This window comes from Rana temporaria, chromosome 5 (assembly GCF_905171775.1).
Source record: "Rana temporaria chromosome 5, aRanTem1.1, whole genome shotgun sequence".
In the NCBI taxonomy this organism is placed as follows: domain Eukaryota; kingdom Metazoa; phylum Chordata; class Amphibia; order Anura; family Ranidae; genus Rana; species Rana temporaria.
In genome coordinates this window covers 294,807,426-294,830,462 of record NC_053493.1, presented here as the reverse complement: position 1 = coordinate 294,830,462, position 23,037 = coordinate 294,807,426, and the positions used below count along the sequence as shown (strand labels likewise).

The following is a 23,037-nucleotide window of genomic DNA, read 5'->3' as shown; positions in this document are numbered from 1 at the left end:
CTTGATATTGGAATAAAAACCGGTTCTACGTTTTTTTCACCGATGGGAAAAAAACTAAAGGGGCCCACACACGATCGGTTCGTCTGATGAAAATGGTCCATCAGACCATTTTCATCAGACGAACCGATCGTGTGTACGCGGCATAAATGTAGATTTTTACTGTGACTTGAGGTGATTGTAGTCATGTTAGTGCACTTGCGACAAACTTACTTTTATTTGCACAAACGTAGTTTTTGAGGACAAGCTTTGAGGGTATTTCCCCTTCTTCAAGGTCCAAGATATTAGTACTGCTTGGACCTTGAAGAAGGGGAAATACCTGGATAGCTTATCCTGAAACATTGTATGTTATTACAAATATTTACTCTGACTTGAAATTGCGTTTTTAAAAGTTTTAATAGTTCAAGATTGTGAGCTTCTCCGAGCCAGACAACCAACACTAAACTTTTCTGATTGGTCCCTTTCTAAATCTCTATGGAGATGCTGTCTATCGTTGGTTCACGATATATGGCCTCTTCATATAAATGTGATTTTTCCACATATAAACTACTTTTTTTTTTGCCTTTTCTTCTAATTTCATTAACGTTAAAATGAATACAATTATTGACAAGGCAATGTGGTTGATTTACGAAAATTGGAGAGTGCAAAATCTGGTGAAGCTGTGCATGGTAGCCAATCAGCTTCTAACTTCAGCTTGTTCAATTAAGCTTTGACATAAAGCCTGGAAGCCGATCGGTTTCTATGCAGAGCTACACAAGATATTGCACTCTCCAGTTTTAGTAAATCAAGCATGTCACTGATTATGCCTTTTTAACTGAAATCGGATGTAGGAAATTGTGCTGTCCCAATCTGACATCTTGCACTGTTTAAAAACAAAAAAAATAATACGCAGTCAATATAGTATGCAAATAAAGAAATATTCCATATCCCACCAAATTCATCACATGGGTCTGTCTGACTGCCAGGCAGATCTCTGCTGGTACTACAACACATGCAAGGGTATACAGTAAAGCGAAATGGATTGTGCCATAATATTCAAAAAGAGATGCATTATTATATAAGAGATATAAACACAAGTGATTTAAAGTGAGCAAAAGGCGCCCAAACCCACACAAATCAATCAATCGCTTAAGGAAAACCAGCCTACTGATTGAGAAACAAAGGTCAATATTAATGACTACAGCTGCTGCCTTATAGAGAGAATCTTGTAAAAACAAAAACCTCACATACAAAATATTTGAACACAGGGTGAATATAAATCAATCCGACTAGGGGATATATATTAACCGGGCAGCAATTTATAAATGTATGAATGAACATAAACATCTGGAAAGTCTGATTAGTATCTGTCCATATCATGTGTTGTCACATTCAGATAGTTTGAAAGAGATAGCAAAAATAAAAAGTCCAATTAATCCCAAAGGAGAAAGGATGCAATCTTGTTTGCTTGTCAGAAGTCTACACCACCACACGTGTGCTGAAAAGATAGGGGGGATGTGGATAGCTGCCCCCTCTTAGAAAAACGCTTACCAGATCTCAATGAAAAACCAGCATAAGAATAATCAATCAGGAATAAATCTTGGTGTAAATCTCCTCAGTTGGACCAATGGATTGCTCAGTGATTATCATAGAAAAAAAGGGGAAGTAGACATAGCGTAATCCCGTTTAAAATGTTTAATCACACTCATACAAAATAATCCATCCGGATGTAAACTCACATTGCACATTTAAAAAATCAGCATTAAGATCATAGGTTACCACAGTCGCTCCAATGCTAGATGGTAAACAGGCATCCCCTACCGCTCTCCACTATACCGGGCTGCGGGGGCAGACACGCTCGTCTCCAGCACTGTCAGCGTCCTCACTCACGTTACTTAGCTCCGCCCTAAGATCTTAATGCTGATTTTTTAAATGTGCAATGTGAGTTTACATCCGGATGGATTATTTTGTATGAGTGTGATTAAACATTTTAAACGGGATTACGCTATGTCTGCTTCCCCTTTTTTTTCTATGATAATCACTGAGCAAACAAGATTGCATCCTTTCTCCTTTGGGATTAATTGGACTTTTTATTTTTGCTATCTCTTTCAAACTATCTGAATGTGACAACACATGATATGGACAGATACTAATCAGACTTTCCAGATGTTTATGATAATTCATACATTTATAAGCGCTGCCCGGTTAACATATATCCCCTAGTCGGATTGATTTATATTCACCCTGTGTTCAAATATTATATAAGAGAGCTTGCCTTTGTAACTCCTTTTGCCATCTATTATAAAAAAGACAAGACTTTGAAGGTGCTAATACCTATCATTGATACAGCCACAATATAAAGATTAAGCAATACTGAGGCATTCACAGTAACCATAAGTAGTTATTAAAAACGAAAGAATTAACATCCTCCTAAAATTAAGAGTGGATACTGTATCAACCAAGAAATTGCTCTGTGTCTTATAAAAAAAATGACATCGCAATCACCTATTCCTGTGAGCACAAATGCTGAATTGTTCTGTGTCTTGGATAATTCTCTGTGTCTTGGATAATTAAAAAATAAACCAGTGTATAGGAACATTCCTAATTGGGTTCAATACATCATTGTTGTATAGACCAGACTCTAATATTCCTTATATTTTAGAGAATGGTTTTCCATAGACACAAAATATCAATGCCAAAAATAATGACAAGCAGTTCTGATATCCACAGCAATTTATTTATGCCTGCTGTAGAATCTATACTGCATGATCGCCAAACACAGTATGCTTCCTATGGTGATACAAAGTGGATTTAACTGCTGATTATTACATATTGTGAGGGACAATGTCTGTGTTTCCTCAGAAGACTTTTGTGTATAATTGATGCTCCTCAATCTGTGTGTCAGTTCTGGATAACTCACCAATAGCTGACAGGAGTCATTTCATTTCAAGAAAAATCCTATTTCTTTATCGTACATCACGGGACACAGAGCGGCATATTCATTACTATATGGGTTATATGGAGTACCTTCAGGTGATGGACACTGGCAATCTCAAAAACAGGAAGTGCCCCTCCCTATATAACCCCCTCCCATAGGAGGAGTACCTCAGTTTTTACGCCAGTGTCTTAGGTGTTGGTCATGGTTTAGCTTGCCTCCACATCCTTGGGATTAAGGTGGGCTAACCGGTTCTGTCCAAAGGCCTCAGTGCTAAAGTGGTCAGCAACCGGACCCCAAACCATTGGGGTATAGCCCATAATGCTTTCTGTCACAGAGAGCTGGACTCTGGGCCCAGAACTTAGAAACCTTTGGGGGCCTAATGTTTCTGTTGCCAGGGTGCTATATGGGCCCAGGACAGTGGATCCTTCATAGGAACCCAGGGCCTGAAGGTCTAGACGCCCCACGGAGATGGGGGAAGATTGGACCTCTTGCTGTGCAAAGTCCTGCGGCATGGAGCAGGTAAGTGAAGGGGAAACTTGCGGAACTTGGTTCGCAGCAGGTTTTTTCTGGGGGAAGGTCACAGTGGGACATGCCTATGGTTTATGCGCTGCATCTGGCAAGGTGAGTCACATATCTTAGGATAGGACGACTCTATATGTGTATATTCCCCATAATTGTGACCTCCCTGGTAGTATTGCAACTGGTGCTAGTAGCATTGAAAAGGGCCTGTGTGTATAGTGACAATTCTCTTTAAGAGAAGCCCCTGGGAATCTATTGAGGTTTCTTATGTAGAGAGTGAATGCTCTTACCTGCAAGCCTGCTCAGAGAGGTCCAGGCGGTTGCTGCAGAGAAATAAATGCCGCTCTGTGGATCCTGGCCTGGACGGCAGGATCAGCCTCTGACCTCCTCGTGTGGGCCTCGCCCCCCCCCCCCCGCCGGCGGGCGCGCGCGCGCGCGCGTCCCCGTGATATCGGCGCAATTTCGCGCCGTTTTTCTGAAGGGGAAGGGCGGGCCCGTAGGTAAAAGGAAGGGGCGGCCCTTCCAAAAGAGTTCCCAGCTCAGTCATGTGTTGGAACTGAGAGAGGAAGGACCAGAGCGGCAGAGTGGGGCGCCGAGGACACACAGTGGCCAAAGAAGAGTATTACAGTCTTCAAAAAGACTGTCTTTCACCCTAAAGATAGGGTTTCTTTTTCTTTTCAGCAGTTTTTATTGGCAAATACTACTAAAGGGGGACAGAATGGTTTTTCTTTCTTTGGTTTAAAAAAAAAAAAAAAAAAAGAACCAAGATTAATAAGGAAAGGCATTTTTTTCCCCAGAAAGGGTTTTTGGGCAACAACTATTTATTTTCCCAAACACCATTAAGTAGCGGGCGTACCTCGGTATTGTACCATGGCATCTGGTTCGGAGGGTACAAAAGGTGGGGATTCCCCCAGAGGGTCCGGGGTCTCGGACAAAGTCTTACCGCTACTTTCCCCAGAAGGAGCCTTGGTGAGACCATCGGGATCTGGGGCTGGAGCTGGCACGGGTCAGTCCAACCCTAGGGTGGTCACGGACGAGGTACTGTCCACCTCTCTAAAGGAGATGGAAAAAAGAATGGAAAAGATGATAGCCAAGGCTATGCGGGGCAGAAAACGGAATAGATCTCCGTCGCCCGAGCGTGAACCCTCAGATGAGGAGGTCCCTTCCGCAGAGGAGTGGGAAGACCTCTTGGACAAGGACCAAGTAGGTTCAGGGATCGAGGATCCGGGTACGGAGGAGTCTGGCGCAGCCTCCCAAGGGGAGAGCTGGTGGGTTCAAGTTTTAACAGACTTGGTCCATAGGACGTTCAACTTGCCAGTACCAGATCTCCAAGTATCAACGGTCTCAGCTTTGGGCTCACTAAGAGCGCCTCAAACCAATGCGGTTTTTCCGATCCATCCTCTACTAGAGGAAGTTATGTTCCAAGATTGGGCCAAGCCAGATAGAATCTTTGTACCACCAAAGAGATTCTCTGCCTTATATCCTATGGAAGAGAAATTTTCCAAGAGATGGGCAGCCCCGGCTGTAGACGCAGCCATCTCATGTGTTAACAAATCTTTAACATGCCCTGTAGAAAACATACAGGTGTTCAAGGATCCGGTTGATAAACGCTTGGAAACGCTACTTAAAACCTCCTTCACTACTGCAAGGGCAGTAGTGCAGCCAGCTGTGGCTGCAATTGGGGTTGCGCAAGCATTATCGGATCAAGCTAAGCAGATGCTTAAACTTATTCCTCGCCAGCAGGCAGAAGAATTTTCGGACGTCCCTAGGGCCATACGCTTTACAGTAGATGCGATTAAGGATTCGATCCAGCAAGCGTCACGTTTATCGTTATCCCTTATCCATATGAGAAGACTCTTATGGTTAAAGAGCTGGGAGGCAGAGCCCCCATGCAAGAAGCTCCTGGTAGGGTTTCCCTTCCATGGAGCACGACTCTTCGGAGAAGACCTGGACAAATACATCCAGACCATTTCAAGCGGAAAAAGTACTCTTTTGCCCACCAAGAAGAAGTTTCGGGGGCCTGCGTTTAAACGACAGTACTCCCCTGGGCAGGGGCCCTCCAATACCAAACAGTATCGACGGCCTCCTGCAAGATCAAACTTTAACAAATCGCAGGGACAGGCCGGCGCAGGCAAGAAGCAGTGGTTTCGCAAGCCAGCAAAGCCAGCCCCCAAGCCGGCCTTATGAAGGGGCGCCCCCACCCTCGAAGGTGGGGGGAAGACTGCGTCTCTTTACAGAGGTTTGGGAGGCCAGCATTCCCGACAAATGGGTACGGTCCTCCGTGGCTACAGGCTACAAACTAGACTTCCTAAAGTTTCCTCCTCCTCATTTTCAGGAGTCAAGAGTACCAAACGATCCGAAGAAGGGAGCCGCATTAATAGCGGCATTGAATCATCTACTCTCTCAGGAGGTAATAGTAGAGGTACCAGTCCAAGAACAGGGGCTAGGTTTCTACTCCAACCTATTCATTATCCCAAAGCCCAACGGCGATGTCAGGCCAATTTTGGACTTAAAAATGGTAAATGCATACCTAAAAGTCCGCTCATTTCGGATGGAATCCGTGCGGTCAGCAGTTGCCGCACTTCAGAGGGACGATTTCATGGCATCCATAGACATAAAGGATGCTTACCTTCATGTTCCAGTTTACCAGCCACATCAAAGATTTCTACGCTTCTCGGTGGCTCTACGTCATTTCCAATTCATGGCACTTCCCTTCGGGTTGGCTACGGCCCCCCGGGTGTTCACGAAGGTCCTAGCTCCAATCCTAGCCAATCTAAGGATTCAAGGGGTCACGATCCTAGCATACCTGGACGACCTCCTAGTCATAGATCACTCGTCTCCTGGCTTGGAACGAGCAGTGGCCCTCACAGTTCAGTACCTCGAGAGGTTTGGCTGGGTCCTAAATCGAGAAAAATCAGCATTCCAGCCCACAAGGCAGTTGGAATATCTCGGCATGAGATTAGACACAGAACAACAGAGGGTGTTTCTGCCTCTGATAAAAGTCAAAGCCATCAAGGAATTAATTCTACTGGTTCTAAGCAAGAAGGAACCAACTGTTCGCCTATGTATGCGGTTACTAGGCAAGATGGTGGCCACATTCGAGGCGGTACCGTACGCCCAGAGCCACACTCGCATCCTGCAGGCAGCCATCCTGTCAGCCTGGAGCAGGAGGCCACAGGCCTTAGATATCCCTTTGACGCTCTCATCAAGAGTCCGACAAAGTCTGTGTTGGTGGTTAGACCCTCAGAATCTACTGAAGGGGAAGTCTTTCAGCCCAGTGGCTTGGAAGATAGTAACCACAGACGCCAGCCTAACAGGCTGGGGAGCAATTTTGGATGGTTGCACTCGCCAAGGCACTTGGGCAAAGCCAGAGAAGCAGTTGCCCATCAACATCTTGGAGCTCAGAGCTGCTCGACTAGCCCTCAGGGCTTGGACGTCCAAGTTGCAGGGGTTCCCGGTGAGAATTCAATCGGACAATGCCACGGCAGTGGCGTACATAAATCACCAAGGGGGAACCAAGAGTCAAGCCGCTCAGAGAGAGGTGAGCTTGATTCTCCTATGGGCAGAAGCTCATGTGCCCTGCATATCGGCAATATTTATTCCAGGAGTGGACAACCTTCAGGCGGACTTTTTAAGTCGCCAGACTCTGTTGCCGGGGGAATGGTCTCTACATCCACAGGTCTTTCAGACACTCTGCCAGAGATGGGGAGTGCCGGACGTAGACGCCATGGCATCAAGACTCAACAAGAAGCTAGACAGGTTCATATCCCGCTCAAGGGATCCGATGGCCTGCGGAACCGATGCGCTGGTTTGCCCTTGGCATCAGTTCAAACTACTTTATGTATTTCCCCCGCTCCAGTTACTACCCCGCCTGCTGCGCAGGATCAGGGTGGAGCACATACCAGTCATCCTGGTAGCTCCAGCATGGCCCAGAAGGGCATGGTATTCACTAATCCTAAAGATGGTAGTGGGAGACCCTTGGACTCTTCCTCTACGGCCAGACCTGCTATCGCAAGGTCCGATCCTCCACCCTGCCTTACGGCATCTAAATTTGACGGCCTGGAAGCTGAATCCCTGATTCTCAGGGGTAGAGGTCTGTCTCAGAAAGTAATCTCTACCCTAATCAGAGCCAGGAAACCGGTCTCTAGGGTGATTTATTACAGGGTCTGGAAGGCCTATGTAGGCTGGTGTGAGTCCAAGCGATGGCTTTCTCGCAAGTTTACCATCGATAGAGTATTACGTTTTCTCCAGCTAGGAGTGGATAAAGGACTGGCATTAAGCACAATCAAAGGACAGATTTCAGCTTTGTCAGTGTGGTTTCAGCGGCCGCTGGCCACCCACTCGCTAGTTAAGACCTTCCTTCAAGGGGTCTTACGTATTAATCCTCCAGTTAAATCCCCGCTTTGTCCGTGGGATCTAAATCTTGTTCTGTCAAGTTTACAGAAACAACCGTTTGAGCCGTTGGCTGAAATTCCTTTGGTTTTACTGACAAGGAAGTTAGTATTTTTGGTCGCCATAGTTTCCGCCAGAAGAGTATCGGAACTGGCAGCCTTATCCTGTAAGGAACCATATCTTATTTTTCATAAGGACAGGGTCGTTCTCCGCCCTCATCCTTCCTTCCTACCAAAGGTTATATCCAGTTTTCATCTAAACCAGGATTTGGTATTACCATCCTTCTTTCCTAAACCTACTTCCAGAAAGGAAGGGTTGCTGCATACCTTGGATATTGTCAGGGCCATGAAGGCCTATCTTAAAGCTACAGAGAAGATCCAGAAAACAGATGTGTTGTTCATTTTACCAGATGGGCCCAAAAAGGGGCAGGCAGCTGCAAAATCCACCATCTCGAGGTGGATTAAACAGTTAATCACTCAGGCCTACGGCTTGAAAGGGGTTGCCTCCTCCGTTATCATTAAAGGCTCATTCTACTAGGGCCATGGGCGCCTCCTGGGCAGCACACCACCAGATCTCTATGGCTCAAGTTTGCAAGGCGGCAACCTGGTCTTCTGTCCACACGTTTACAAGATTCTACCAGTTGGACGTAAGAAGGAATACGGATACAGCCTTTGGGCAGGCAGTGCTGCAGGCTGCAGTTTGAGACCCTCGGATTCCGGGGGCTCCCTTTTGAGTTAAATTTAAAAATTTATTTTTTCTCAACTAAGTTGGATTTATTATGATTTGAGTATATCTCTAAATTAAATCCTTTTGTCTTAGGAAGATGTTCTCCCTCCCCTCATTGTAAGCATTGCTTTGGGACATCCCATATAGTAATGAATATGCCGCTCTGTGTCCCGTGATGTACGATAAAGAAAAAGAGATTTTTAATACAGCTTACCTGTAAAATCTTTTTCTTGGAGTACATCACGGGACACAGAGCTCCCACCCCTCTTTTGGGGACCATTTTGGGAGGCATACTGCTTGCTACAAAACTGAGGTACTCCTCCTATGGGAGGGGGTTATATAGGGAGGGGCACTTCCTGTTTTTGAGATTGCCAGTGTCCATCACCTGAAGGTACTCCATATAACCCATATAGTAATGAATATGCCGCTCTGTGTCCCGTGATGTACTCCAAGAAAAAGATTTTACAGGTAAGCTGTATTAAAAATCTCTTTGTTTTGGAGAATTGGCCTAGATCGGGGGTCAGCAGCAACCTATAGATTGTGATCTACCAGTAGATCACGAACAGGTGACTGGTGGATCGTGATGAGGGCTTGCTGACCTGCCAATCCAGAGCATTAAACAGAGTGCAATGCAGAGGGACTACTTGTAAAGTTGGAACTGTAGTAGGGAGCAGTAGACGCAGAAGCATCCAGTTGTGGGGCACTTGCATAGTGGCCCCATTTACTTTAATGGGTCATGATTGGAAGATGGTAGAACCCACCAAAAGCAACAGGGGGCTTAATTCCTGCCTCTGCATTTAAAGGGAGTAGGGGCTTGGGAGCGGTACACCTTTTGGCTGCTGCCTCAGCATCTAAAGGGAGTAGGGATTGGGAGCGGTAAACTCAACCACAGGGTTTTACCAATCCCCAACTCTACATGTGAATGAAGGTGCTGCTGCGGAATGCAACTAAGGGCTCATTCACAAGTGCAGCAGGCACTGCTGCTCCTCTAAAAAGGGATCCAAGTGTGTTTGACAGGTGGTGAGTCGGCGGTACGTTGCCTCCTCACCACCTGATTTAAACCCATGATTGGTGTGCAATGCACGCGATTGCGGCACAGTGGTGTGTGTGAGGAGGCGACACTGGGCAACACTGTATCCGGTGATCTTTGACTTCTCCCATGTTGTTCATGTAGATCTCCACCCCTTTTGTCCATACACCCCTTTAAGGTTACCAACCCATGTTGTAGATTTTAGATATGTTTTACTACACCACACTGTACATTATACATTTCACAATTCTCCACTCTCTTCACTGTACTGTATGTTTTGTACTCTGTAGGCTGCATACACCACAGCATTCCAATCTCCATACTGTTCTGTACACTATGTAAAACACACGATTCCACTCCATACCATGTGCTTTACATTATATTCTGTACAATGTGTTGTATAACATATACCGTATTTATCTTGCTATAACACGCCCCGGCGTATAGCGCGCACCCCCGAACTTGAAGGAAAATTCCTGGGGAAAAAAAATACTTAGTTTGGATGCCCCTCGTCGGTGTCTTGCCCGTCGTCCATCGTGTCCTGCCCGTCGTCCATCGGCGGCCTTGTCCGGTCCGGCGTCCTTCTGCGGCCATCGTGGTGTCCTCCCCGCTCGATCTTCGCTTCCCGCGCTGTGTTTGAACCACTGCGCCGACATATACCGAGCGCAGTACACTCGGGTATAGTCGGGCAGGCTTGGCTATACCCGACTGCCCGACTATACCTGAGTGTACTGCGCTCGGTATATGCCGGCGCAGTGGTACAAACACAGCGCGGGAAGCGGGTATCGGCGTATATCGCGCACCCACGATTTCCCCCTGATTTTCAGGGCAAAAAAGTGCGCGGTATACGCCAATAAATACGGTACTCTACACACCAGTCCATTCTCCACACTGTGCTGTACTGTGCTTATACCATATATTCAAAACTGCTTCACTCTGTGCTGTACATAATATACTCCACACTGCTTTACTCTGTAGACTGTACTGTACATTATATACTTCACATTTCTTCATTTTGTACAGTGTGCTGCATATTCTGCACTACCTTCTGCTCTGGTCTGTACACTTTGCTGCAAAATATATATGCTCCATATCACTGTATGCCTTATGCTGTGCTGCCCAATATATGCTCCACCATGATACCCTGTATACTGTGCTGTACACTATATGCTTCACATCCCTCCATTTTTTTTTACACTCTGCTGTATGCTATATGCTTTATACCACTCTACCCTGTCCACTGTTCTGTACAACAATGGATTTACACCTTTCCATTCTATCCACGCTGTTGTTTAATATATGCTTCACACCACTTGACTCTGTTCAATGTGTTGTGCAATATACAGTGCCTTAAAGTATTCATACCCCTCAACATTTTAAAAAAATTTTTTACAAGGGAAACCTAAATTAGAAAAGCAGCCAAGAGGCCCATGGTAACTCTGGAGGAGCTGCAGAGATCCACAGCTCAGGTGGGTGAATCTGTCCACAGGACAACTTGTACTCGTGCACGTCACAAATCTGCCCTTTATGGAAGAGTGGCAAGAAGAAAGTCATTATTGAAGGCAAGCCATAAGAATTCCCATTTGCAGTTTGCGAGAAGCCATGTGGGGGACACCGCAAACATGTGGAAGAAGGTGCTCTGGCCAGATGAAACCAAAATTAAACTTTTTGGCTTAAAGGGGTTGTAAAGGTATAATTTTTTTCCCTAAATAGCTTCCTTTACCTTAGTGCAGTCCTCCTTCACTTACCTCATCCTTCCATTTTGCTTTTAAATGTCCTTATTTCTACTGAGAAATCCTCACTTCCTGTTCTTCTGTCTGTAACTCCACACAGTAATGGGAGGCTTTCTCCCTGGTGTGGAGTGTTGTTCTCGCCCAGTCCCTTGGACTACAGGAGAGTTAAGACGCCTACTAACACACAGTTTCTTTCTCTATCTGTAACGTAAAGAGCGCCCTGACTCTCCTGTAGTCCAAGTGAGGGGGCGAGCACGACACTCCACACCAGGGAGAAAGCATTGCATTACTGTGTGGAGTTACAGACAGAAGAACAGGAAGTGAGGATTTCTCAGAAGAAATAAGGACATTTAAAACCAAAATTGAAGGATGAGGTAAGTGAAGGACTGCACTAAGGTAAAGGAAGCTATTTAGGGGGAAAAAATTGTACCTTTACAACCCCTTTAAGAGCAAAACGCTGTGTGTGGCAGAAAACTAACACGGCTCATCACCCTGAACACACCACCGTGAAACATGGTGGTGGCAGCATCATGTTGTGGGGATGCTTTTCTTCAGCAGGGACAGGGAAGCTGGTCGGATTTGATGGGAAGATGGATGGAGCCAAATACAGGGCATTTTTCCGTCTGAAAATTTAAAAACCAGCTCTCCAATTTTTGTTGGCAGAAATTCCAACAATAAAAGCCTGGTGGAGCCTACACACGGTCGGAATTTCTGACCAAAAGCTCACATCTGACTTTTCTTGCCGGAATTTCTGACCGTGTGTACGGGGCATAAGAGTCTGTAAAAGATTTGAGACCGAGGGGGAGAGGGTTCACCTCCCAGCAGGGCAACAACCCTAAACATACAGCCAGAGCTACAATGGAATGGTGTAGATCAAAGCATATTGATGTGTTAGAATGGCCCAGTCAAAGTCCAGACCTAAATCCAATTGAGAATCTGTCGCAAGACTTGAAAATTGCTGTTCACAGACGCTCTCTATCCAATCTGACAGAGCTTGAGCTATATTGCAAAGAATAATGGGAAAAAATGTCACTCGGTAGATGTGCAAAGCTGGTAGAGACATCCCCAAAAAGACTTGGAGCTGTAATTGCAATGAAAGGTGGCTCTACAAAGTATTGACTCAGGGGGGCTGAATACAAATGCACGCCACACTTTTTAGATATTTATTTGTAAAACATTTTGAAAACCATTTATCATTTTCCTTCCACTTCACAGTTATGTGCCACTTTGTGTTGGTCTATCACATAAAATCCCAATAAAATACATTTATGTTTTTTGTTTGTAACATGGCGAAATGTGGAAAATTTAAGGGGTATGAATACTTTTTCTGGGCACTGTATACTCCACTGTGCTACAGGTTCTACACTGCTGTATAATATACACTTCAAGCTTGCACATTGTCACTGTCTATTGTCTCCACTAATATTCCCCGGACAACACATTGATAATATTTTGATGGACTTTTCTGTGTTTTTTTTTTTATTTTTTTAGTTACAATACATATATGATTGCTGAGAAAACCTCCTTCTGCTAACTTATTCGTATTTGCCAAAAACAATGTAACTCCTTTATTCTGAATCATCCATAAAATTCAGCAGTGCAAACATCCGTAAAAATTAAAAGGAATCAGGGGATGCAAATACTTATGTAGGATTGTTTCCTCTGAGGTCAAGAAGAACATCCAATTCCCGCAATCTAGAAAACCGTAGGCTGTCTAAGCTGCATGCTACCAGAAGGTGCTGAGGACATGTTTTTTTTTATTTTTATTTTTTTATCTACAAAACTGCTTTTCCCACAAACAGTGTAACAATTTTGCAATTTCATTGTTACCTACTGGACCGACTGTACATGTTCGCTTTTAGGTTTAGATCTGCTTTAATGAGGCTGTGTCTGGTCTCTAATAAAACTTCACATATTTTAATCCATTCACGCTTTCTCAGGCTAGCTATTTAAAGCCTTCATGGTTGCTTCAAGCATGGTGTCTGAAAGGAGCAGGTTTGACGTGAAACACACCACGGGATTTTGATTTCTTTTTTCCTGTTCAATAAGCTTTTGTTACAAACTAGTATCATTCTAAATTCTTCTATCAGTATATGGTTCCAATCCCTCTGTCTTGTCCTGTGTGACAGTGGCTGAATTTTTAACAGTTTGTGACATTTTGTCTTATTTTCTATATTTAAAAGGCAAATCTATAGGTTGAGAGTTACAAAGGGAAAGGGGTTTAAAAAAATAAAATAAGGTTGCGTTCAGAATTTCAGTGCTAGGAATAATGTCTGACCCCTTTCACACCGAGGCGCTTTTCAGGCGCTTTCACTCTAATAAAAAAAAAAAACTCCGGAAATGCTTACAAAACCTATTTCTATTAGGCCCCTTTTCACACTGGGGTGGTGGTGGGCCTCGGCGTCAAAAGCACCGCTATTTTTAGCTGCACTTTACCGTCGTTTTAGTGGCGCTATTCGGACGCTAGCTGAGAGCTTTTAACCTCTGCTAGCGGCCGAATAAGGGTAAAAAACGCCCGCAAAGCGACATTGCATCGATTGATTTCAATGGGCAGGGGCGCTTTGGGAGCGGTGTATTCACTGCTCCTACAGCGCCTCAATGATGCTGCTAGCAGGACTTTGTTTTACCGTCCTGCTAGCGCACCGCTCCAGTGTGAAAACCCTTGTGAATGGAGAAGCTCTTTCATGGTGCTTTGCAGGCGCCATTTTTAGCGATGTAGCACCTGCAATGCTCCTCAGTGTGAAAGAGGTCTTAAAAATCAATGAATGCTTTCACATTGGGGCAGTGCACTGGCAGGGGGTTGAAAAACACCCCTCACCATTGAAATTAATGGAAAGCTCTTCAAAAACACCCAAAAAGCTCTTCAAAAGCGCCTGAAAAGCTCTTCAAAAGCACTTAGTGTTTTACTGGCAGTTTAGAAGCACCTCAGTGTGAAAGGGGATTTAATATAATAATACTGTGATTAGTGTTTATGGACTATATATAAAATAGAGCACATTCTTCAAAGTGGAATATCATGGCATATGTAAGGTACTGCACAATTGACAAAATAGAGCAGTCTAAAATATTTCACATATAGAGCGAAAATCCCAACATTCTTTTATTACTGGAAGCAAACCCCACCAATGCTGTCCTTACCATATACACCAATCACATTCCATACCTACGTCCCCATCAGACGATCAGTAGGCTGTTGCATGTCAAGCTACAGAACTGCACATCCTGGCCTGCAGCTTTTTTTCCAGGTTTCTATATGACTTAAAGCTCCACATACTCCCTGTACATCTCTTCCCTGCTCATAGGCGTGTTAACAGGGTGTGCCAGGTGTGTCCAGGCCCCTCCTAATCACCCTGTACAGCACAGATTCCCCTTACTGCCCTGGCCACCCCCCTTCCCCCCCACAGTGCCTCCGGCTCCCTCCTCTCCCACCAGTTGCTGCTGCGGGCACACAGTTTTTTTTTTTTAGAATGAGTGGAAAAGGGGGCCGGGAAATATGCGATTTACTGGCACCTTCCCTTTTGAGTGAGCACAGTGAGTGATCGGTAGCGTGTGTTTGAGCTTTGGAGTGCACACCCTAATCCGATAGGCTGGGCACACCTATGTCCCTGCTCCATCAATTGTTGAGCCTGTTTACACTAAACTGTCACTGAGTCAGTGGCCTATGGTGTGTAATAAATATATTACAAACAATTCAAAGCAAATACCCAAACTTTCTTTTTCAACTGCTTCACAATGTCAGAACAGATAGGTAAGGCTCCTCCCATAAGACCATAGGGGGCTGCCCCCTTGTAACAGCTTAGGTTTTGCCTCCCCCATATTCCAATAATAAAGAGTGGAGGGAAATTGTGCTGATTTGGTGAAACATCTGGAATTAAATTATTTTTTATATAACATTTTGGAACTTTTGCTCAGCCACTATTATTATAGATCTCTGAGCATGTGAAAAATAGCAATACAAAATGATAAGGTGCTAATCAATTAACAATTCATGTGTACAAAATCATGCAAACAAGTTAAGGCATTTTACATGGAGACATAGTCAAAAATGGCACTGGGTCAATGTAAGAGACAAGTGGGCAGTTATACGGAATGCCTACAAGATGTAATTTCCTGCTAAAGGGGGCAGTATCAGCTTTTCTTAAAGTAAATACCTTTTATTTGTAGAGCCTAAATAAAAATCTCATTGATGGCCATTCAAATGTATTGTAAAATTCAACCATTTTTATAGGGTGTACCTAATATTTCACATCATTTTATATCATCTCTGCTGTCATCTTAAGTAGGAGGGATTGTTCCCCACGAGGCACTATCAAATGAAAATAAGACCATTGATATTCTTTAACCACTTTACTTTAGTTTACCTCCCTTCCTGACCAGGCCATTTTTTGTGATACGGCACTACGTTACTTTAAATGAGAATTGTGCGGAGCTTTCTTTTGGTGGTATTTGATCACCTCCTGTGGTTTCCCTTTCATGACTAAGCCTATTTCTGACATTTGGTATTTACAAGTTAAAATACGTATTTTTTTGCTAGAAAATTACTTAGAACCACCAAACATTATAGCAGGAACAAAGATTGTCTCTGGACAGCCGCACACTGAACAAATTGTAGCCTTTTATTAAAAGAAAGACAGCACTGCAAGTCACAGCAAAATAAAATATAACCTGACCTCTGACACGTTTCGCACTGAAGCTAGTGCTTAGTCATCAGCTATGACTAAGCACTAGCTTCAGTGCGAAACGCGTCAGCAGTCAGGTTTTATTTTATTTTGCTGTGACTTGCAGTGCTGTCCTTCTTTTAATAAAAGGCTACAATTTGTTCAGTGTGCGGCTGTCCACAGAGACAATCTTTGTTTCTGCTTTGCTAAGTGCATTGCCTGCACCTGAGTTGTCTGCAACGGAGGATATTCATCTGGGTTCCCACCTCGAGCGGCTATTCCCTTTTCCTCCATCAAACATTATATATTTTTTTTTAGCAGAGAATTTAGAGAATAAAATGGCAATTGTTGCAATATTTTATGTCACATGGTATTATTGCAGCGGTGTTTTAAACGCAACTTTTTGGAAAAAATACACTTTCATTAATAAAAAAAAAAAAGAAAAAGTAAAGTTAGCCTAATTTTTTTGTATAATGTGAAAGATGATGTTACGCCGAGTAAATAGATACCAAACATGTCACGCTTTATAATTGCACGCACTCGTGGAATGGCGACAAACTACAATACCTAAAAATCTCCAATAGCCGCATGGGTTGTTATCCCTGGAAAGCCAATCGCCGGCTCTAAAAAAAATTATACCAGGATGATGCCTGCAGCTGCGGGCATCATCCTGGTATAACCCCCGAAAGGCGAGGACGCATATGTGCGTACGCTCGGCGGCAAGCGGGTAAACAAAAAAGCAAAAATTTAGAAAAAAAATATTTTTTACTTTCTGCTACAAAACTCATCCAATAAAAAATTAAAATTTTAAATTCTTCATCAATTTAGGCCAATATGTATTCTGCCACATATTTTTGGTCAAAAAAAGAAAAACCAATAAGCGTATATTAATTGGTTTGTACAAAAGTTATAGGGCCAAATTCTCAAAAAAGCTGCCTAACTTAACTTTCAGCAGTTAAGTTACACAGGCGTTAAATTTCTACCTAAGTGCCCGCTCTTCAAAGCACTTACCTAGAAATTAGACGCCGTGTAACTTAAGTGCCTCCGTCGCAAGGCGGTCCTCCTCTCCGGGGGGCGTTTACAATTTAAATGAGGCGCGCTCCCGCGCCGGCCGTACTGCGCATGCGTGTGACGTAATTTTCCCGACGTGCAGCGTGCGAACGTAATTAACGCCGGCTTTGTGGATTGCGACGGGACACTAAAGTTGCGACGGGTGAAAAAAAAACTACGCGCCGGGAAAAAAAATAAAAAAATGACAGCGTCGCTCGGCATGCATTCCTGAGAGGGAGAACTCCATGCCAATTTTCAAATAAAAAACCGGCATGGGTTCCCCCCCCCAGGGGCATACCAGGCCCTTAGGTCTGGTATGGGTTGTAAGGAGACCCCCCTACGCCGAAAAATCGACGTAGGGGGTCCCCCTACAATCCATACCAGACCCGTATCCAAAGCACGCTACCAGGCCGGCCAGGAATGGGAGTGGGGACGAGCGAGCGCCCCCCCCCTCCTGAGCCGTGCCAGGCCGCATGCCCTCAACATGGGGGGGTTGGGTGCTCTGGGGCAGGGGGGCGCACTGCGGGCCCCCCCACCCCAGAGCACCCTGTCCCCATGTTGATGAAGACAGGACCTCTTCCCGACAACCCTGGCCGTTGGTTGTCGGGGTCTGCGGGCGGGGGCTTATCGGAATCTGGGAGTCCCCTCAAATAAGGGGGCCCCCAGATACCGGCCCCCCACCCTAAGTGAATGGATATGGGGTACATCGTACCCCTACCCATTCACCTGGAGGCAAAGTGATAGTTATTAAACACACAACACAAGGGTTTTTAAAATCATTTATTAGTCTGCTCCGGAGGCCCCCCTGTCTTCTTTAGCTCTAATACCAGGGGGGGCTTCTTCTTCCACTCTCCGGGGGTCTTCTCCGCTCTCCGGGGGTCTTCTTCTATCTTCGCCGCTCTCCGCTGTTGACTCGGCGCACCCCGGTTCTTCTCCAGCTATCCGGTGCCTTCTCCTTCAGCGCTGGCTGCCTGCTATCTTCGTGTGTTAGCTCAATTACTAGCAGGCAGCCAGCGCGGTCTTCTGTGACGTCATGTTCTTCTCTTCTCTTCTTCTCCCTTCTTCCGATGTTGACTCGACGCCTCTTGTCACTGCTATGATGGAAGCGCGCCTTGCATCCCATTTATATAGGCATCACCGTCCCATCATGCTCCGGTAGGTACCCACGTGGTGGGTGCCTACCCACGTGCACCCACCACGTGGGTACCTACCGGAGCATGATGGGACGGTGAGGCCTATATAAATCGGATGCAAGGCGCGCTTCCATCATTGCAGTGAGAAGAGGCGTCGAGTCAACATCGGAAGAAGGGAGAAGAAGTTGACGTCACAGAAGACCGCGCTGGCTGCCTGGTAGTAATTGAGCTAACACACGAAGATAGCAGGCAGCCAGCGCTGAAGGAGAAGGCACCGGACAGCTGGAGAAGAACCGGGGTGCGCCGAGTCAACAGCGGAGAGCGGCGAAGATAGAAGAAGACCCCCGGAGAGCGGAAGAAGACCCCCGGAGAGCGGAGAAGACCCCCGGAGAGTGGAAGAAGAAGCCCCCCCTGGTATTAGAGCTAAAGAAGACAGGGGGGCCTCCGGAGCAGACTAATAAATGATTTTAAAAACCCTTGTGTTGTGTGTTTAATAACTATCACTTTGCCTCCAGGTGAATGGGTAGGGGTACGATGTACCCCATATACATTCACTTAGGGTGGGGGGCCGGTATCTGGGGGCCCCCTTATTTGAGGGGACTCCCAGATTCCGATAAGCCCCTGCCCGCAGACCCCGACGACCAACGGCCAGGGTTGTCGGGAAGAGGTCCTGTCCTCATCAACATGGGGACAGGGTGCTCTGGGGTGGGGGGGCCCACAGTGCGCCCCCCTGCCCCAGAGCACCCAACCCCCCCATGTTGAGGGCATGCGGCCTGGCACGGCTCAGGAGGGGGGGGCCGCTCGCTCGTCCCCACTCCCTTCCTGACCGGCCGGGTAGCGTGCTTTGGATACGGGTCTGGTATGGATTGTAGGGGGACCCCCTACGTCGATTTTTCGGCGTAGGGGGGGTCTCCTTACAACCCATACCAGACCTAAGGGCCTGGTATGCTCCTGGGGGGGGAACCCATGCCGGTTTTGATTTTACAAATTGCCGTGGAGTTCTCCCTCAGGAATGCATACCAAATGCCGTCGCTTGAATGGGCTTTTACATGGTGTTACTAACTTTCCACATTGTAAAACCAGCCCTAGTTTTGCGCAAGCAAATCGGAACTTACGCAGAAATCACAATGCTTAAAAGCGTTGTGGATCTGCTTAAGTCCTCATTTGCATACTCAAAGCGGCATTTCAATGAGAAATGCCCCCAGTGGCGGATGTGGTACTGCATCCTAAGATCTGACAGTGTAAGTGTCTTACACATGTCAGATCTTCTGCCTAACTTTGGAAAAAGCCTTTTGAGGATCGTTTCCAAAGTTAGGCACAGAGATAGGCAGGCTGAACAGCAGTTCCGCCTGCCTATCTCTTTTGAGAATTTGGCCCATAGTGTCTACAAACTATGGGATACATTTACAGATTTTTTTTTTCTAGTAATGGCAGCAATCAGTGACTTATAGCGGGACTGTGACATTGTGGCGGACAAAATGGACACTAAGTGGCACTTTTTTGGGGACCAGTGACACTAATACAGTGATCAGTGCTAAAAATATGCAATGTCACTGTACTAATGACACTGGCAGGAAAAGGGGCGATCAAACGGTTAAATGTGTTCCTAGGGAGTGATTACTAACTGTGGGGGATGTGCTTTTACTGTGAGAAGGCAGAGATCTGTGTTCCTGCTTGGCAGAAACACAGGATCTCTACCTCCCCATCTCACTGAACGGCGATCTGCCTTGTTTACATCGTCACACCACCGTTCTGTCTCTTTCGGGAACGATCAGCGGGTCCGGGCGATAACAAATTAGACAATCCCAATCCTAACAAACAAAACATTTGATGTTGGCATAATCATGTGGAACAAATCATTTAAATAATCAAGGTCATTTGGAGAAAATATCTATAAATCTTTGTATTTAATAATGTTTGCAACATTCTTATTTGATGAAACCTCAACCCCAGATCATGTGACACACATGCAGTACTGCTGGAGACACTGCCAAGGAGTTTTTGCTTGGCATGCACTGGATGAGTTTGTCATCTGCCTAAAGACTATGATCATGATGCAAATCCCTCTGTCATAGACAAGCATTAAAGGGGTTGTAAAGGTTTGTTTTTTATTTTCTAAAAAGGGTTCCTTTAAGCTAGTGTATTGTTGGTTCACTTACCTTTTCCTTCCATTTTCCCTTCTAAATGTTTTTTTTCTTTGTTTTCTTTGTCTGAATTTCTCACTTCCTGTTCCTCCTCAGTGAGCTGTCTAGTAAGCTGTTCTGGCTGACTATCCACCGCTCGGATGATGGTGTCAAGTTTACTGAGGAGAAACAGGAAGTGAGAAATTCAGACAAAGAAAAAAACACATTTAGAAGGGAAATAGAAGGAAAAGGTAAGTGAACCAACAATGCACTACTAGCTTAAAGGAAAACCTATTTAGGAAAAAAAAAAAAAAAATTAACAAACCCTTTAAATGCTAGCCACAGGGACATCAACGGTATATCCCTTGTGCCAGCATAGTCAAAAGGCAAGCAAAACCGTGATGTTTCCAATCAATACACTTATTTTCTCTATACATACAAGTCCTCAGTAAAAAGTAAGATCAGACCTATTTTTTTTTCTGTAAGCAAACAAGCATACTAGTAAATTTTTTTTTTAACTTGCAAATATAGACATGGTGACCTTGGGAATAATTCTGTGTTCTGTTTTAGGGCTTCAAGAGAATTTGCAGTGATCTATATAAAGAATATGAAGACTGCTGTTTTGGAACTGAAATATTTAGTAGAATTGATCTCTGTTCAATGCAAAAAAAGAACAACTTGTCTGGCTATTATTATTGTGAAAGCTCAATAATTATAGAAGCAATAAAACCTCAGGAGGTGAGGAGCTCCACCTCAAAGCCAAAGGAAGAGGCTTATGAAACATTGAAAGACATAGAGGTTCCTACAAGCTGCAGCAGCACTTCTTCCTTGGGAAAAGATGCTGACAAGATAAGTTCAGACATTACTGATGCAGCAGCCGTAAGTAAAGTGGAAGGAATCAAAGAAAACGATGGACAGCCTGAAGCAGCAAACACTTTGCTAGGAGAGAAATCCTATGTGCAGTCAACACCTGATCTATTTCCAGCAGAAACAATGGCATCAACAGCTGCGGACCGCGGACCTGAAATAAAAAACTGACATTTACAAATTTTCTGCCAAAGAAATGTCTGCATGGCTTAAGAAAACACTGTGATCAAAATGAAATTAGGCATTTGTCTGCAAGTGTATTCAATGTTTAATGGTACAGGGCCAAATAATGAGACAATACCAGGAGATGCATTACTGAGGTTAGAGAGGAATGTACACTGTCAAGTGCAATAACAATCTCAACAGTCTACAAAGCTCCCTGAAGGATCACACAGCCAGATGGCTAGTTTTCTTCATCAAATCTCATCTTAAAGATAACCTAAAAGAACCTTGTTAAAATCAGAGCTCTATAGTAAAAAGTGAGCCAAGTTAAACCAAAAAAAAAATTAATTCAAGAAGAATTTTTTTTTTTAAAGTCTGGATTATGTTTATGTACATGGACACTTGGAAAATGTTGGCATCTATTGGCTTTTCCAGTATCAAGAAGAGACTGAAAAGGCAGTAACTGATGCCACCACCGGCTAGAGACTAAAAGGCAGTGACTATTGCCACCACTAGCTAGAAAATAAAATAGCAGTAACTGATGCCACCACCGGCTAGAGACTAAAAGGCGGTGACTATTGCCACCACCAACTAGAAAATAAAATGGCAGTACCTGATGCCACCACCGGCTAGAGACTGAAAATACAGTAACTAATGCCACCACCGGCTAGAGACTAAAAGGCAGTAACTGATGCCACCACCGGCTAGAGACTGAAAATACAGTAACTGATGCCACCACCGGCTAGAGACTAAATGGCAGCAACTGATGCCACCACCGGCTAGAAAATGAAACTGCAGTACCTGATGCCACCACCGGCTAGAGACTGAAAATGCAGTAACTGATGCCACCACCAGCTAGAGACTAAAAGGCAGTAACTGATGCCACCACCGGCTAGAGACTGAAAATACAGTAACTGATGCCACCACCGGCTAGAGACTAAATGGCAGCAACTGATGCCACCACCGGCTAGAAAATAAAATGGCAGTACCTGATGCCACCACCAGCTAGAGACTGAAAATACAGTAACTGATGCCACCACCGGCTAGAGACTAAAAGGCAGTAACTGATGCCACCACCGGCTAGAGACTAAATGGCAGCAACTGATGCCACCACCGGCTAGAGACTAAAAAGTAGTAACTGATGCCACCACTGGCTAGAAAATGAAACCGCAGTACCTGATGCCACCACCGGCTAGAGACTGAAAATGCAGTAACTGATGCCACCACCGGCTAGAGATTAAAAGGCAGTAACTGATGCCACCACCGGCTAATGACTAAATGGCAGCAACTGATGCCACCACCGGCTAGAGACTAAAAAGTAGTAACTGGCTAGAAAATGAAACCGCAGTAACTGATGCCACCACCGGCTAGAGACTGAAAAATGCAGAAACTGATGCCACCACTGGCTAGAGACTAAAAATACAGAAACTGATGCCACCACTGGCTAGAGACTAAAGGGCAGTAACTGATGCCACCACTAGCTAGAAAATAAAATGGCAGTAACTGATGTCACCACCGGCTAGAGACTGAAAATACAGTAACTGATGCCACCACCGGCTAGAGACTGAAAATACAGTAACTGATGCCACCACCGGCTAGAGATTAAAAGGCAGTAACTGATGCCACCACCGGCTAATGACTAAATGGCAGCAACTGATGCCACCACCGGCTAGAGACTAAAAAGTAGTAACTGGCTAGAAAATGAAACCGCAGTACCTGATGCCACCACC

At 45.0% G+C, this 23,037-nt stretch overlaps 1 protein-coding gene across 1 annotated transcript in view; it reads left to right on the top strand.

The window, feature by feature from the left end:
* LOC120940886 (A-kinase anchor protein 7-like) overlaps window positions 1-22,629 on the top strand; it is a 159,192-nt gene extending 136,563 nt beyond the window's left edge. The window contains exon 7 of the mRNA XM_040353997.1: window positions 20,849-22,629. Coding sequence (XP_040209931.1) covers window positions 20,849-21,316 — 468 coding nt within the window. The 3' untranslated portion in view covers window positions 21,317-22,629. The remainder of the gene's footprint in view (window positions 1-20,848) is intronic.
* The last annotated feature ends 408 nt before the right edge of the window (window positions 22,630-23,037 follow it).